This window comes from Antrostomus carolinensis, unplaced genomic scaffold (genome assembly GCF_000700745.2).
Source record: "Antrostomus carolinensis isolate BGI_N321 unplaced genomic scaffold, ASM70074v2 scaffold33170, whole genome shotgun sequence".
Lineage (NCBI taxonomy): Eukaryota > Metazoa > Chordata > Aves > Caprimulgiformes > Caprimulgidae > Antrostomus > Antrostomus carolinensis.
Window position 1 is genome coordinate 5,418 of NW_010287039.1, and position 15,333 is coordinate 20,750.

At 40.1% G+C, this 15,333-nt stretch overlaps 1 protein-coding gene across 2 annotated transcripts in view; it reads left to right on the forward strand.

The window, feature by feature from the left end:
• The first annotated feature begins 915 nt into the window (after positions 1 to 915).
• MYH9 (myosin heavy chain 9) overlaps positions 916 to 15,333 on the forward strand; it is a 56,119-nt gene continuing 41,701 nt past the window's right edge. For both annotated transcript variants that reach the window (XM_010178218.1, XM_010178226.1), the window contains exons 1-2: positions 916 to 1,271; positions 6,929 to 7,085. In XM_010178218.1, the coding sequence (XP_010176520.1) occupies positions 939 to 1,271; positions 6,929 to 7,085 (490 nt within the window). In that variant the 5' untranslated portion in view covers positions 916 to 938. The remainder of the gene's footprint in view (positions 1,272 to 6,928; positions 7,086 to 15,333) is intronic.

Below are 15,333 nucleotides of genomic sequence, written 5' to 3' on the forward strand. Positions count from 1 at the left end.
CCCTGATGGTAGTGTTCTAGTTTTGGTGAAGCACTAAATCTAGGGTGCCATTTTCTGAGCATGCTGCCTGAATCTCCCTCTTACAGGGGTGGTACTCTCTCTTCTACCTGACCACAGCTTTATAGATGGATCCCAGTGGGCAGAGAATTTTTGACTGTAAAATTTCCTGATCACAGGTTTATCCTGTTACTGTCTTGGAGGTATTTTGCTGCTGAACATTATCTAGAAAAAAGATCCAAACTGATGGGCTGGGTGTTGCTATGAGGCTGGTGATGGCAAGTATCTTAATGTCAGTCTTAACTAGCATCCTCAAATTATTGATGATGTCTTTTAGAAGCAAAGTGCATCTCATGTATTGTCTGTAGTGGTATATGGCATTTCTAAGAAGTTGTGGTATTTGATTTGTAGCTTATCAGAACAAAGAGATGGGAAGTAAAAGTATTGATTATACATGATTATATTTCTGAGCTAATATCTTTAGCAGGTAGAGCAGTGAAGGGCTAATCTTGACTGGAACATTACTGACATAGTATCTGATGCTGTGAGTATTGGCACATCTTACAAATTGTTTGATGCTTGCCACTTTAATGTGCTTTATCTTTTCTGCCAAATAATGGCTTCCAAATGCCTAATGGTCAGTGTTTTGGGGTTGGCTTTTTGTTTTTTTTGTTGTTTTTTTTTAACTGCTTGCTAGTTTGTTTGGTTTTTTTCATCCTCTTGGCAAGCAAAACCTTGACCTTATTGGAAGTTTGACAACTTAACCAGTGCTTACTAACATGAAACTGAAGGAGAGGGAGGCATGCCCTGACAACCAGGGACTCAGAGGATTTAGCATGTGCCTGTCTGCCTCTAGGAATTTGCAAAGCAACTTGAGGCTTTAAAAATATTTTTTCTTTTTTTCTCCCTCTCTTTTTGCAGGTCCCCAATTCTAAAACACAATGTCGCAAAGAGATGCAGATAAGTACCTTTATGTGGACAAAAACATCATTAATAACCCCCTGACTCAGGCTGACTGGGCAGCTAAGAAGCTGGTATGGGTTCCCTCAGAGAAGAATGGGTTTGAGGCGGCTAGCCTGAAGGAAGAAGTAGGAGATGAGGCCATCGTGGAACTGGCAGAGAATGGGAAGAAAGTGAAAGTCAATAAGGATGACATCCAGAAGATGAACCCCCCCAAATTCTCTAAAGTGGAGGATATGGCGGAGCTGACGTGCCTGAATGAGGCTTCTGTGCTTCACAACTTGAAGGAGAGATACTACTCAGGACTGATCTATGTAAGTAATCTTGTCTGTTGGGGTAAGAGTTTTTGATTACATAGTATGTGAACTTACTGTAATCACTTTGCTTCTAAAATGTGTATGTTAACCTTTAGGTGCCCCTATATGCAACTCTCATGTGACTTAGCTTCTTCCCTCTACTTAAAATTTTTTCACTAAACTATGCCAATCCCCATCTAGTTAATGCTGAAAATTTCAAGGAATGCAGTGATAAATCTGTCTTTAACATTTTAATGTCTTAGTTTGCAGGATGCTTTGAATGCCATTTAACTTCCTTTTAGCAAGCAGTGAGAGCAGTTGGAAAGTGGTAAACAGGGGGGCTGATCTGAACCGAACTGAACCAAATCGTAATAAAACTACTCCTAATATACCTAACATCTGAATGGCATTTTCCCACGTCTGGACCTTCAGTGTGAAAGAATGCTAAAGCCAAACTTTCTGTGTTAAAAAAAGCTGGATCTTGGAGTGTATTACTAGAGAAGGCACATATGTGCCTGCATGTGCTTACAGATAGGAATATTTCCTTTTCTTTCCACCCTGAAATGGGCAAGACCAGAGATTCCTCCTTCTTATTGCTGTGGAAATGGCAAAGATACCATTTATGGGACCAACAGTCATACCTGATAAGGTATGCAGCAGCTACTTCACTGAATATCAAAAGCGATATATAGAGAAAGGTGGGGAAGGAGAATTTGGAGCCTTGACCTGGTTCTTCAGTTCCCTTCTGATTTTTCTGCTCATGTGAGCTCTGTTTAGCCAGCAGATGCTGGTCGTGATAACCTCTACTTTATTAATACTCTGCAGGCATAGAATGAATGTTTAAACTCAGCAGTAATGTAAAATTTGGGTGCACTGACTGGTTAAAACAGAAACTAATATTTGTTGGTTTATTTATTCTCAGACTAGCCTCTGCTTACAGAATTAAAACTGGACTGCCTGGGATGGAATCCTGAGGGATATAGAAATGCTGGATGTTGAGTATTGTTAGGCACTATGAAATCTTCACAGTAGACTAGATGATCTATTAAAATAAAATGTTTTAAGAATACATTTCATATGTAAACATGTATACCAATACAGTCCTTGAAGAAAGTCAGTCCAAATTTCCCCTCCACCCACTTCTTGTGCTGCAAAAACCCAAAAGCTGACTATCTTGTCATATGGAGAAGACAACATAAGTAAAGACTCTCTGCAATATCTCTCTATATGTGTTAGGTTTTTTTGAATGCTTACTACTTTGTCATACCCAAAGGAATATAGTCTTTTACGTAGTCATCTTATGTGAAAAGCTATAGATGATCCCTCCTGCTCTAAGAGGAACTGGTGGTATCTAAGACAACACATAGTAGAAATTCACCCTAGCTATCCATCTTCAGTAGAAACCTTTGTGAACTGTTGCCTTCTAAATTAAGGAGCATGAATAGAAGCTAGAAACTCTATCACTGGCTAGTGCTGTGAACAGTGGTCTTCTGGAGTGGCACGAAGGCATATAGACAACAGTTGCAGAAATTATCAGAGAACATCTGAAGGATGCAAAACTGATATAAATTTAGTCTGACTCCCACTGTCTGATGTCAAAATTGGGACCTAATATGGTTGGAGGTTGATGGAGTTAATTATTCTGTGTAGTCAATAACTTCTTTGACTGTTGGTCAAAATCTTTTCTCAGAGGGAATAATCTTGGTATCGAGATGAAATAGGATGTGCAAGATAATGTGTAACACTTCTAGAAGAGGAAACATTGCTAGGCTATGTAATAAGCTGAAAATAAATCAGCAGCATCTCAAAGTCTGTTGCACCCTATGCAATGGGCTGTTTCACATATCTTGCAAGATATCCTCTGAAATTTCAGACGTAATCTGTAACTGTTACAGATTGAGTTCTTCTAACTGGATTGTAAGAAGTATAGAAAATCTCTACACCCTTCACCCAAGTAAACCTATCCTAGTAATGCTCTATTACAGAATCTTAGTCTTGCCAAAACCGTGTTTCTGTGCGCTTGTGAAACAGACTGATCTCGCCTGTCAGCAGTTCTCAGCAAGTCAGGAGATTAATGCGAAGGCTTAAAATACTTTCGTTGTGGCTGTTGGTTGATCATTAATCCTCTTGAAGAAAGAGAATACATGCAATGTATCTCTAGCATAAATGTCTCTGGAAAGATCATAAGCATAATTTAGTTCTGCTTTTGTCCTTTCTCTCTTCTTTGCCAGCAGGGCTCTGTGTTTTTGTGGCTTTTTTTTTTAACAACAACTTTATTTTTCTGTCTACCCGTCCTATAAAAGGAAGGGGGCAATCTTAGGGCTGGTGCAGTCAAATTTTGAGCAGGGAGTGTCAAATGTTTCAAGGACTAAGGGCTTGAGTCTGACATGATTTGATGTTTCCATGTGCTCATTGGTTCTGCACTGAGGTGGCTGGCTAATAGACTGGCTTTCATATTAACCCTTTCTATTTTAGAATGCTTTATCAGAAGATCATTTTCACCTTCCGTGTTGCTTACCTGAACTGCCTTGTTTGTATTCAGTGTGAAACTCAAAACTCAACCTTACACATTCCAGTTATTTCATTGAAGCTAACAGTTACTAAAAAAAAACCCTGTCTGATGCTGTCAGCTTTGTGCCATGCTGCAGGCAGTCCTTTCAGCTCTTCAGAGCTAGTTTAGCAGTTAGAAAAATAAGACTAGTTCCAGTTTGGCCTGTATGTCACTTGAAATAGTTAGTGAAAGGCAATGCCACGATTCTATTTTGAGATATTAATTTCTGAAACAAAGTACAGATTTCCAAGCCAACTATGCTTATAATAGATTAGCCTTTCAGTTGGAGCCTTGGGTTCAATTCAGGGATTTATGCATGCAAGTCTTTACTTGTACTTTAATACGATGAAGATGACTCTTGTCTTCTCTGTGGTAGGGCTGGCAGCTTCCGTTGAATATAATTCAACTTGCTTCCTTTATAAAACTCTCCAGTGTGCTTGACCAGCAGTTGTGACGTGGTGGTCTTGCTCAGTTGCCTATCCTAGCTAGGATTAGTTGCCTCTCTTTATTAGACAAAAATATCACCTCACACATCTGTCCAAGATCATTACGCTGCAAGGAAATTTCCTGTAGGTATTTCTCCTGGCAACCAGATTGGTGGAAGAAGGTGATGGCTTCTTCCTGCATACCTGCTTCATGGCTTTATCACTTTAATTGAAATGAGTGTCTTCCATTTTCTAGGCTGCTGCTCCCATCTGTAAGACTGCTTCAAGTCCAGCTTCAGACCTTTATGCTATTCTTACTTGAAAAGTGACAATTCTAATTTGTCAGCAAACATGGCCATAAAAAGTCACACAAATGCAGACAAGAAAACTTTACATTCTTTGTGGAATATTACCACAGTACTTGCTACCACTTTTCTTTTGCTCTCACTTCTAATCCCCCAAAAGCACAAACAGGCATTTAGCTTTATTAACATCTTCAAAGGAGAAGTAGGTTTGGTTTGCAGCATGAGTTACAGTTTTGTTGTGTGTGGGAACAGGGACTATATAGGGCATCTTCTTTTGATTACTATGTGCATGTTGCTGCTGCCACAGGATTTGAGGCAAGATGGTTGCTAATGCAGACAGCTGGAACTGGCAGAGGGTTTTTGTTTACTTGTTTTCTAGAACTCTGATAACATTACAGCTTTTCTTCTGTTCAGTTGACTCCAATGTCAATTATTTCCATGCCAGTATAAGGAAAAGGTGTATTGCATGTACTATGAATGTGCTACTCTGGAGTCAACTCCTTTCTACCTCTTAGCCCTGCTCTGTCTTCCACTAGTGTAGTCAAAGGTCAGGAAAGCATGACCCAGTCTTTCAGCTGCTATTCTGTGCTGTACAAGTACCATGTGACATGATGGAGAGCTTAAGGCTGAGTCGAAAGGAACTAGTATTGCTAAGTTGGTTTCTGCAAACTCCTTAAACTATTCCTTTCAAGCACTACCTCAAACCTGACCTGACTAGAATGTCTCCCTGAAGCTTAGCTTCCTGGAACTTTAGAACTCCTACACTAAAAGGATTTTAGGCAATTTTCATAGTTTTGTACTTTGGAAAGAGATTTGGTATTTTCTGTAACTTAATCAAATAGTCCCCAAATACATATTTTTTTTTTAAAAAAAAAAAGGTAAGTCTGGAAACATTTCTGATTATTGTGAAGTATGGAAAAGGAACCTTCAATGCCTATAAAAATTTGGCTTTCTGGGGGACATAGGGTGAAAACTGCATCTGAATCTGCCTGCATATAAGAGTGGGCTAATTACTTAATGTTAAGCCAGCATGTGGAAAATTTGGATGTGGGACTGTAAATTGTGTAGTAGATGCTATTTTCACCCTACTGATCATTGTAGTCTAATCCTTACCTTTATCTAGCTAAAGAGGCTAAATCTGATTAAGCAAGTACTCTCTGCATTCATCATGAAGAACTCTTTGCCACTCCGAAGAGTGGTTGAGCAAACAATAGAAGAGATGGTAGCAATAGAAATAAAAAGTGCCAAATGTTCTGTCTTCTGGTAGCACTGCAAGTTGCTGTAGAAAGCTACTCCTCTCCAGATGTTTCAAACAGCTGCCTCTAAAATTGACAGGGAACTAGAGTAGCCTAAACCCCAGGAGCAAGGCTTAGAATGCTATTCTTAGAATATCTAGGAAATAGCTAAGAAGCCTCTGCTCCTCCTATTCCCTTTGCAAGTGAAATGTTTATTAGGGTTTTTTTTAAGTATTCAGATCTCAAAGATTTTTTTCTTTTAAGAAGCTTAATATTTTAACTAGAAGTATTTTGACAGTTATCTTCCATTAGAACTGTAGAATTTATGCCAGTGGAATCCAGTTGAGAAATCGAGGTTTTCTGTCACAGATCAATGAATTAACTGTTTGAGATAAATTAGAAGTAAACTTTGGCAAATGTTGCTGACTCTTTGAGCATGGAATACTTTAGAATTGTTTTCTATATTGACTAGTTCAGAATTATACTACATTAATGACCTTACAGTTTTGAATCTAGTTCTGGTTATATTTGTTACATTATAAATCCTGAAAGTGTTCAGGCTGCAAAGGTCTTCAGAAGGCCATCTAAACCAACTTCCTGTTCAGAGCAGGGTCAGCACTGAATTCAGCCTAGTATGGTAATCTTGAAAACCTCTAAGGAATACTCTGGTCTTATTTTTCTTTTAGTAACTATTTTGGCTTGAATTTTTACTATGTTGTAGTTGATCAATTAGTGGATAAATCCATAGCAAATATGAGGCAGAACATAATAAAATGCATATTTCTTGGAGCTCAGCACTTACCTTATATAATGAAATGGACACTTGACTTGGATATAGGAACTTTGAAAGGAAGAAAAGCCAGTCCTAGTTGACTGGTAATTAGCCAGGGAGCACGCCAGTTTGGTCACTGTGACTAATATATCAGTTGATGCTCTGTGCTTGCTTGGAAATGCTGAGTACTAGTCAAGTTGATGTGACTTTAGCTCTTGCTCAGATTCTACTGTTGTTTGGTGGGAAGCTTCCCACATGGCATCACTGGAAGAAGCACTTAAAAAAGGACTGGTTTGTTTGTTTTTTCCAAGTAATATATTGTTAAAACATGCAAGTATACAACACTTTTAATTCCTGTCTTTATTTACTGGGTCATTTTCTTTCCAGACATACTCAGGCCTGTTCTGTGTGGTAATCAATCCTTACAAGAACCTGCCCATATACTCGGAAGAAATAGTGGAGATGTACAAAGGCAAAAAGAGACATGAGATGCCCCCTCATATCTATGCCATCACAGACACAGCCTACAGGAGTATGATGCAAGGTGAGTGCTGACTGCGATAATGAGTCTTGTTGAAATCACAAATCAAGGTTGCAGTCAAAACACTGTAGGAGAACAACAACTCACTGCTATCAAAAGGCATCATTGCCCTCTCTGTCCTTGCTCACAGACATCTGACACCTACTTGGTACCAGCTTTTCTGTTGAGGTGAATAGCTTTCTTCTTCTCTAATGGATTGAAGAACCTTACAAAGAGTCTGTCAAGAGCTAAACTGACATAAAGAAGTATCTGGTGATGGGGTTCAGAGAAGCAGGCAAGAAGAACTGAGGTAGTGAACTTCTCAGTGATGAGCGTGTGGAATGATAACTGTAGGTGGACAAGTATGTGTGCTGGTTGTTGGAGGCTTTTAACAAAAGTAGTTAAAATTCAGTCATACAGTTTGGTTAGATGAAACAAGCTTAGTATAACCTGCATCTTGAAGTATGATGATCAGTGGTAGTTCTACTGATCAGGAGTTGTTTGGTTACATTCTTACTCTGCTAATAATAAAATTTACTATCAGGCAATATTAAATACATCTGTTTGCTTTTCATAGAATAAAAGAAAGCAAGCAGAATCACCTACTTTTTCCCCCTTGAGTATACAAATGGGAAATAAAGAACCATACATATATAATCTGCTGCTTGTTTGTTACTTGAGGACTTGTGAATATGGAGCTCTGAATGTCCTGTGTATGCCCTTCCTTCTGAGAGCAGATCTTTCACAGAGTCAGTGCTTGTGCTTGGGATGCTTGGAGAATGTTCAGGTATGCAAGTATTTTGTGTTTTTCTTCCTGTTTGTAGCTGGGTTACACGAAGAGGTATGCTTTGTAAGGTTCAAAGGATATAATGGACAGTTTGATTTGGTATGGGTTGTATGAATTTGATTAGTCCTTTATTTTCTGATTACTAGCAACGATTAAGGTGTTGGTCTCTCCTAGGTCTTGTCATTAGCTTCACTTTTTTGAACAAAGGCCAGATATAATAAAATAATGCTTTAAAATTAGACTCAGTTTTAGAGTTGTGCTTTTCCCCTGCCCTCACTACCACTTGCACCTCCAAACATAGGAGGACTATAAAAGTATGGTCACCCAGAATGGAAAGGGAGCAAGAAAAACTCCATCTGCTTACCTGCATTAGTGGCTTTAAACAACTTTTACATGTGGAGAATGCTGAGAAAGGTTGCTGAAGTGTGGTGCCATGCAGAGCACGTGGGAGACCTAACACAATGGATCCATTAAGCTATATTTTGGAAAACCTTGAGTGGGGAGGGGTGAGCCATACAAAAATGCTGCAGTGGACTGGTGGCAGACTACTGATTGCAGTTTATTGAAGATGTGGCAGCTCTTGAAGAAATACAGCTATACTACTCGTGTGTTACTCTGGAAGGAATGCTGTATCCAGAGGAACAACCTTGTGAACCTAGACCTATATAGGACCTCCCTTCCCTCAGACAAAGACTGGATCTGCCATGAAGGAGAAGGACAGAGGCACTGCCTATGCTATACGTGGCGGCATGGTTGTCCATAAGCCTTTTATCACTGTTTCGCTTCCTTTATTACTTCCTTCTCTCCCTTGCCCACTTCTTGTCAGCTTGAGTACCAACGTATATTTTTCTTAAACAAGCTATTGACTTAACCTTACCAGAGTTATTGTTCCCTAAAAATAAATCTTTTCTCCATAGAATCAGAAACACTTCATTTGGCATTGTTGTAAAGAAACTGAAGAAGTCCTTTTCCCTTTATAGACAACAGTTAAACCATTTGGAACTGCACGTGCATGAATCTTGTCCTTCATTCCTGCCGGATACATCAGTATGTGGCAATGAATATCCAGACAGCTGCAATTCTGCAGCAAGGGTTAGGTGACCTTCCCTGCTTTGATGGCGCTTCAGAGCTAGCGGTTAATCGACATAGATATTTTCTTTTCTTTTGAAAAGCCCTCAGACCACTACTGGAGTGTTGTCTAAAATGCAGAAATCTCAGACTTTAATTGCTTTGGTGTACAAAGCTAAAGAATGGCAGCCCTGCCTCTGTTTTCCTAGCATGGGAAAGTTGCTATGAGCTCTGCTGGAGTGTTTGCCTTTCCCAGAACAATTCTAGCTATGCAGTATTCTCAGCAGTATTGACAGTCCAGAGGTTTGCCCCAGCTCTTCTTTGCTTGGTTTGAGATATCTTGTCACTGACTTTTTGGAATGCGTGTTGGATGTGAGTATCATTCCCACTTAGCTTTTGAACTAGCCTGCTTTGACCTGTTTAAATTTGGAAAGATCTTTGTGCTTTGCTTCACAAGTGTGTATGTATGCTAGCGAGAACCCTAGAGGTTGTTTTTAGGGTCTTTGCTGCCTTATTTCCTTATTGTGAAGGGTAACGGTAGCATTCCAGATGTCTGCTCCTGGGAGTGAAGGTGAGTAGGTTGCTGCAGTGTCTAGGGCAATGGAAAACAACATTCCTATTTCACTTTCTCACTTTTGCTTAGCAGTGGGGGAGGCTTGGTGCAGCAGCCAGTGGTATGGCTGGAATCTCTACAGAGAGTAGAAGCTGAAAGGGTCTGGTTCTCCACGTGAGCCGGAGGCATTTAGGATTAGGCTGCCTTCCCTAGGTTGCTTTCAGAGCCCTGAAGACTGGGAATCATTCATGGTCTGGAGAAGGATAGCAAGCTGTCAACTCTGACTTCTGTCAGCATGGGGTAGTTATCTCTCAAGCTGACAGAGTGGAAAAGCCTTGCTTGTTAATTGATTTGGACTCTGATTTTTTTTTCTTTTTATTTTCAGTCAACTTATGGTATTTGAATAAGCAGAACATTTACAGGGATGTTTGTCAGTAAAGGAACTGGGAAGGAGAGAGGACGATGTGAGCTTTATTCCAACCTCTGCTAATCCAGAAACTATTTAACCCTTTTCAGGCATCTATGGTGATACACTGTGGGTGAGCTTGGTCCTCTTTTTGTGTCTACCCTGGTTATCCATTCACAAAAGTCTCATGTGGCATTTATATATTCCAAGAAGTTAAATTGCTTTCTGTTAAGTTTCACCAGAAGTACTTCCTTGAGGCAGTGACATGACGGAGAATGTGATCAAAGTGATTTTTAAATTTTTTTCTTCCTTTCTCTGACCCAAGACATTAAGACTCAGAAATGAGAGAAAAACATTATTTTTCTGCATGGTACTTGGAGAGACTTCCTGTGCTTCAAGAGCAGAACTCTGAAAAAAGTGTAACATTTTTGGTTTTGGGGAAAACAACTATTGTCTTAATGTTTCTGTTCCCTGGGTAACCCGGATACCAGAAGCCTCAGGTATGACTGCTTTCAGAAGAATTACTCTTCTGGTGCTGATGATTGAAGCACAGTGACTGCAAGTGGGGTGGTGTCTTGAGCAAACACATCATTATTCTAATGCGGCAGATGTACACTGGAGGTGTATATTCTTTACCTCAATTCATAGTCTTCAGAGGATCCATTTAGGAAACTGTATTTTAAAGCTGGGTAACAGCACCTGCTTGTCTATTTGGAACACTCATAGGGAATTTTCTATGTCAGGTATTGATAGAAGCTAGAAATTTCATTGGTGCCTGGAGCATGACGGCTGTTGTAATGGCAGTGTCTGAAACTTCTGTAATAGGTTAGATCAGTGTGGTTATGCTGGTCTCCAAAGCTCAACCTGCTCAGCTGAGACATAGGTAGGAGAGGGAATAGACAGCACATTGCTAATAAATGTACTCAATCTCCTTTCTCATCCAGTTTCTCCACATATTAGTATAGGGCTCCTAATGGTTCACTGAACAAAATGCTTAAAATTATTGGGCAGTGATTAAACCCTCCTTGACCTTGATGGATTAGTCTGCAAAGGAGCCTGTGCAGCCAGCACCTTGCTGGTATTCACTTGGGAATTAGGTAGTCTCTAGATTTGGTATTTAAAAGAAAAAGTTCTGAAGCATAGTAACTTTATTATTTTTCACAGAATCACAGAATCACAGAATGTTGGGGATTGGAACGGACCTCGAAAGATCATCTAGTCCAATCCCCCTGCCGGAGCAGGAACCTAAATGACATCACATAGAAAGGCATCCAGGCGGGTCTTGAATGTCTCCAGAGAAGGAGACTCCACAACCTCCCTGGGCAGCCTGTCCCAGTGCTCTGTCACCCTCACTGTAAAGTAGTTTTTTCTCAAGTTTAAGCGGAACCTCCTGTGTTCCAGCTTACACCCATTGCTCCTTGTCCTATCGTTGGGCATCACTGAGAAGAGCCTGGCTCCATCCTCATGACATTTGCCCTTAACATATTTGTAAACATTAATTAGGTCTCCCCTCAGTCTCCTCTTTTCCAAGCTAAAGAGACCCAGCTCCCTCAGCCTTTCCTCATCAGGGAGATGCTCCACTCCCTTAATCATCTTGGTGGCTCTATGCTGGACTCTCTCAAGGAGTTTTTATTGGCCTTGTTATATTAAGGGAGGAAACAGTGTTAGCTATTGTAAGATAAATTGCTTGCTGTTGTAGATCTTCACATGCACCTCAGGCCCAGCTGTCATTTTCACAAGAAACAGTCCTCTAGATCTGCTTCTACAGAACATGACCTTTGAAGTATTTTATTTGTAATTCTTAGATGTTTACATATTTTTTTTAGTTTCCGAGCTAGTAGAACACTTCTGTTTCAGCTTCCTTGGTCTCAAGTCTTCTTTCTCAGCTTGCTTCTTAGCATTAGTCTGCTGTGCTGCACTGTACATTGCACTGTCCCAGAGCGCATCTTTATTTTCTACACAATATTCTGTGTGTGTTTACCAATTCAAGGATGCTCAATTGGCAGAGCTGTTCAGATTATGTAGAGGCACAGATGTCTGTTTCCACTAAACCCAAAAGAATCTAGCCTGTCGTTTCACTAGTTTGTTTCCAAGATTTGTTCAAATTTCTGATGCAAAGGGCAATGTTAAGTTTAAATACTAATTATGGAGGATGGTTGTTTTGATGGTGTTTGTATACAAATGGCAAGAAAAGATTTATGTAGTTTATGATTTTCTTAAGAAATGTTTTACATGCTTTGAATTACTTAAGATTTCTAAATGCAGCTCTCAAAATCTGTGTCTCGAAGTGTGGTTTTCAATAAAACAAGGAGCTAAAAAAGAGACCGTTGCCCACTTGTTTTTAGTAGTTACCACACCCTTTTTGCTTCATTCCTGTAAACCAGAGCAGGAGCTCTCTGGCAGTCACTTATGTAATGGTTCAGCCCTTGCTGTCAGTCTCCCTGCAGTTCACTGTTTTAGTACCATGAGCTGCTTGAGCTTTTGCAGGCTGTATACCGGTTTTTCTTTCCTGTCAGAACTTCATAAACATTTGTGTAACCTAAAAATTACAGCCTAACTTGTTTTCCTGTTTTGCTATCTCCAGATTCACTTAAGGAATGCTAGAGAAAGGGGTATGGGCTCTAGTCCAGAAATGGCTTGGGGAAATAAATATTTGCATTTGACCCAGTAGGACATATTTAATTTTTTGAAATGAAACTTACTGTTTTCTTGTGACTGTCCTCAAACTTCACATAACACAAAGCTGAATCTTAGCACTGCAGTGTTCCTGCCAACTCAAGTGATTTTTCTCCTTTTTTACATCTTGAAGTTTTGTTGTTGAGAGCTGTCCTGGATGTACTATGTTTGTCCTTCATTTGATTTCTTTCTTTCTTTCCTTTTTTTTTTTTTTTTTTTTTTTTTTTGATCAGCTACTAGTATTTTGAAGCTTCTCTATAATGCATTCTTTAAATGATAATGCAAAAACAGGCTCTTGGGCTCTGATCTGGTGTTCCCCTGGAGTGTTTTTGATCCTACTCAAACCAGCCTGTAGGTAAAAGCACTACAGTGTACATACTTCATTAGATTTTATGCTAGTGGCGTTATTCTGAGTAGCACAGTGTGTCAAGTGCCTGGGGCTCCTCCTGTGTTAGAGCCCTAAGGGAAGGATGTTGGTTGTAAGATTATGTTGAGGTTGGAAGGCAAGTTTGAGGAGGGACTGAGGAACTGAAGCTACTGCATGGTTGAAGCACTTATGTGCATTTAAGACTTAATTCTTGCTTTAGGTCAACTCTGTAACTTGGTCAGCCAGCCAGTTGCCCAAATTGGGCTACAAGCACTCTCTGTGATGCTAGGGGAGCACTATAGGAGACAGAAACCTAGAGGGCCGGGCTGCTCCCTTCTGCCAGACCCTCTGTGGTTAGGAGGTGGGTGGTACCATCTTGCTATGGTTAAGCTTTTAGCCTTAATGACTCAGCTATAGGCAGGGGACTGCAAGCCAAGGCTTTGCCTTTCAGCTACACTTCCTCTTAGCTGGAGAGATGATGTCACCATTGTGTGAATGCTATATTACTTCTCCTTTTATGGAGATGAACAGGCTTGAAACTGGAGTCACTCATGCAGAGGAAGTGGGTGATAAAGGCCTGCTAGGATGTTCTGTAACTGAGATGTGGAGCTTAAACTGCACATTCTCTTCTAACTTCTCAACCTTTTTCTTCTCCCATCCCAAAACACTTAAAACCAAAATTTAGCAGTTGGGAGATTTATTAATTTATCAATTATACCAATATATTTGACCGCAGCAGTTCAGCATCCATTCAGATTCATTGGTTTGCAGTAGAATATTTAGCTAAGGACTTCTTATGCTCAAGATGTCTCTCTTGTGAAAACAAGTTTAGGTTTAATTAAGTTTTTAATGTATGCTGAAGGTTCTGGACGCAGTCTAAAATGTAGTCTTTTATTTTTGGACTGAAGAAAGTAAAGAATGAGTCATATTAGGGCTTATATGTATATATAAATATATAAATTAATCTACTGATCTTATTATACCATACTGCTGTATAGCTTAAATTTTAAGGATGTTTCACTTCCTGAATTTCTGGGTGCTTGAGGCTGCTGCTACTTACAATCACTTGAATACTATGGTGATGAGAGCTAAAGAGCTGAGATAAAAAAAACTTTTCTTGCCAGCTGGTCCGAAATACAGAACTGTTGCTATAGTTAACTAATGAGTGATTGTTCTGGATTGCTTTTAATAAGTGACTCTGTTTAGGATTGAAAAGCAGATGCAGATTTCTTTTAATCAGCCGTTTCTTGATTGTGTTATTATAAGCAACTGAGTTTATGGTACCCAGCACATTCTCTTTTGCTGAGTAGGCTGGTTGCACAACTGACAGCGGAGTAAAGGCAAGTGCTGACTGAAGTTGTGCAGTATGCCCGTGTTGAATGATCCTTTAAACAAAAAAAGGGGAGGGGGTTGAGTGGAGGTGGCCTCTTGTCTGGGCAACTGAGTTCTGATTCCTGATGACACAAGTCAGTATTATATGGAGAATGAATATCAGCATTTTAAGCAATATTTCATTGGGATTGTATCTACGAGTTATGCTTTTGTATGCGTTAGCTCTTTGGCCCTTTGGTCGGCTCCAGTTTCCTGTTGCTCAACACATTATTCGAGTTGTCTGTCTGTACACAATTAGAAGAATTCCAGCTATCCCAATGACTGCTGCTTTGCAGTCCTGGGAAAGAATTTCCCCCGGATTGCAAACAGGAATGTTGCCTTTTATGGCAGTGTCTGCACACTGCGGGTGACTTGCCCGCACTCGCAGGTACGTTCCTGCTGGCTTAAAGCAGAGGTGACTAACACAGCTGCAGCGGGCCACCAGGAAAGTATGCTGGGGGGGGAAATGTAGTGCCGAGAGGGTTTTGAGCACTGTCTGTGACTTTTCCTGCCTGAGCACTTTTCAACACCTTGCTTTGTGTTAAGGTGTGGAAAAATCCTGTGCTTGCCCCCTGGGGACTTCCTCGGGTCACTCCAGGGTGCTGTTGCTACCTGACCTCACTGGAATGAGGCTCAAAAAGAGCTTCTCAACTAAGTACAACAAAACTTGTCATGATCAAAAAGTGTTCAGAGCTTCTGAGTAGTATCTGATGTTGATCATCTTTGTGTGTTGGGAATTTGGTTTATTTGTCTGCTTACCAATGATTTTTTTTTTTTTTTCTCTCCCCTCTGCAATAAGGATCCTCTCCTGGAGGGGGAAGGTGTGCACTGGTCAGATGCTTAGGGCCCCAACTCATTCCAACACTAGGTTTGGCTACTGTGAGTAAGAAGCACCTTCCTTAGGGTTTTGGTTTTTTTTTAATCCTTCTTTTTTCCTTCTCTCAAATTAATTCCTTAAAAGAGCTTCTGTAGTAACTGAATGTGAATATAAACTTTTCTTGGACAAGTGGGCTGCTTGTTTATACTCAAGCTTTGGAAAGTCAG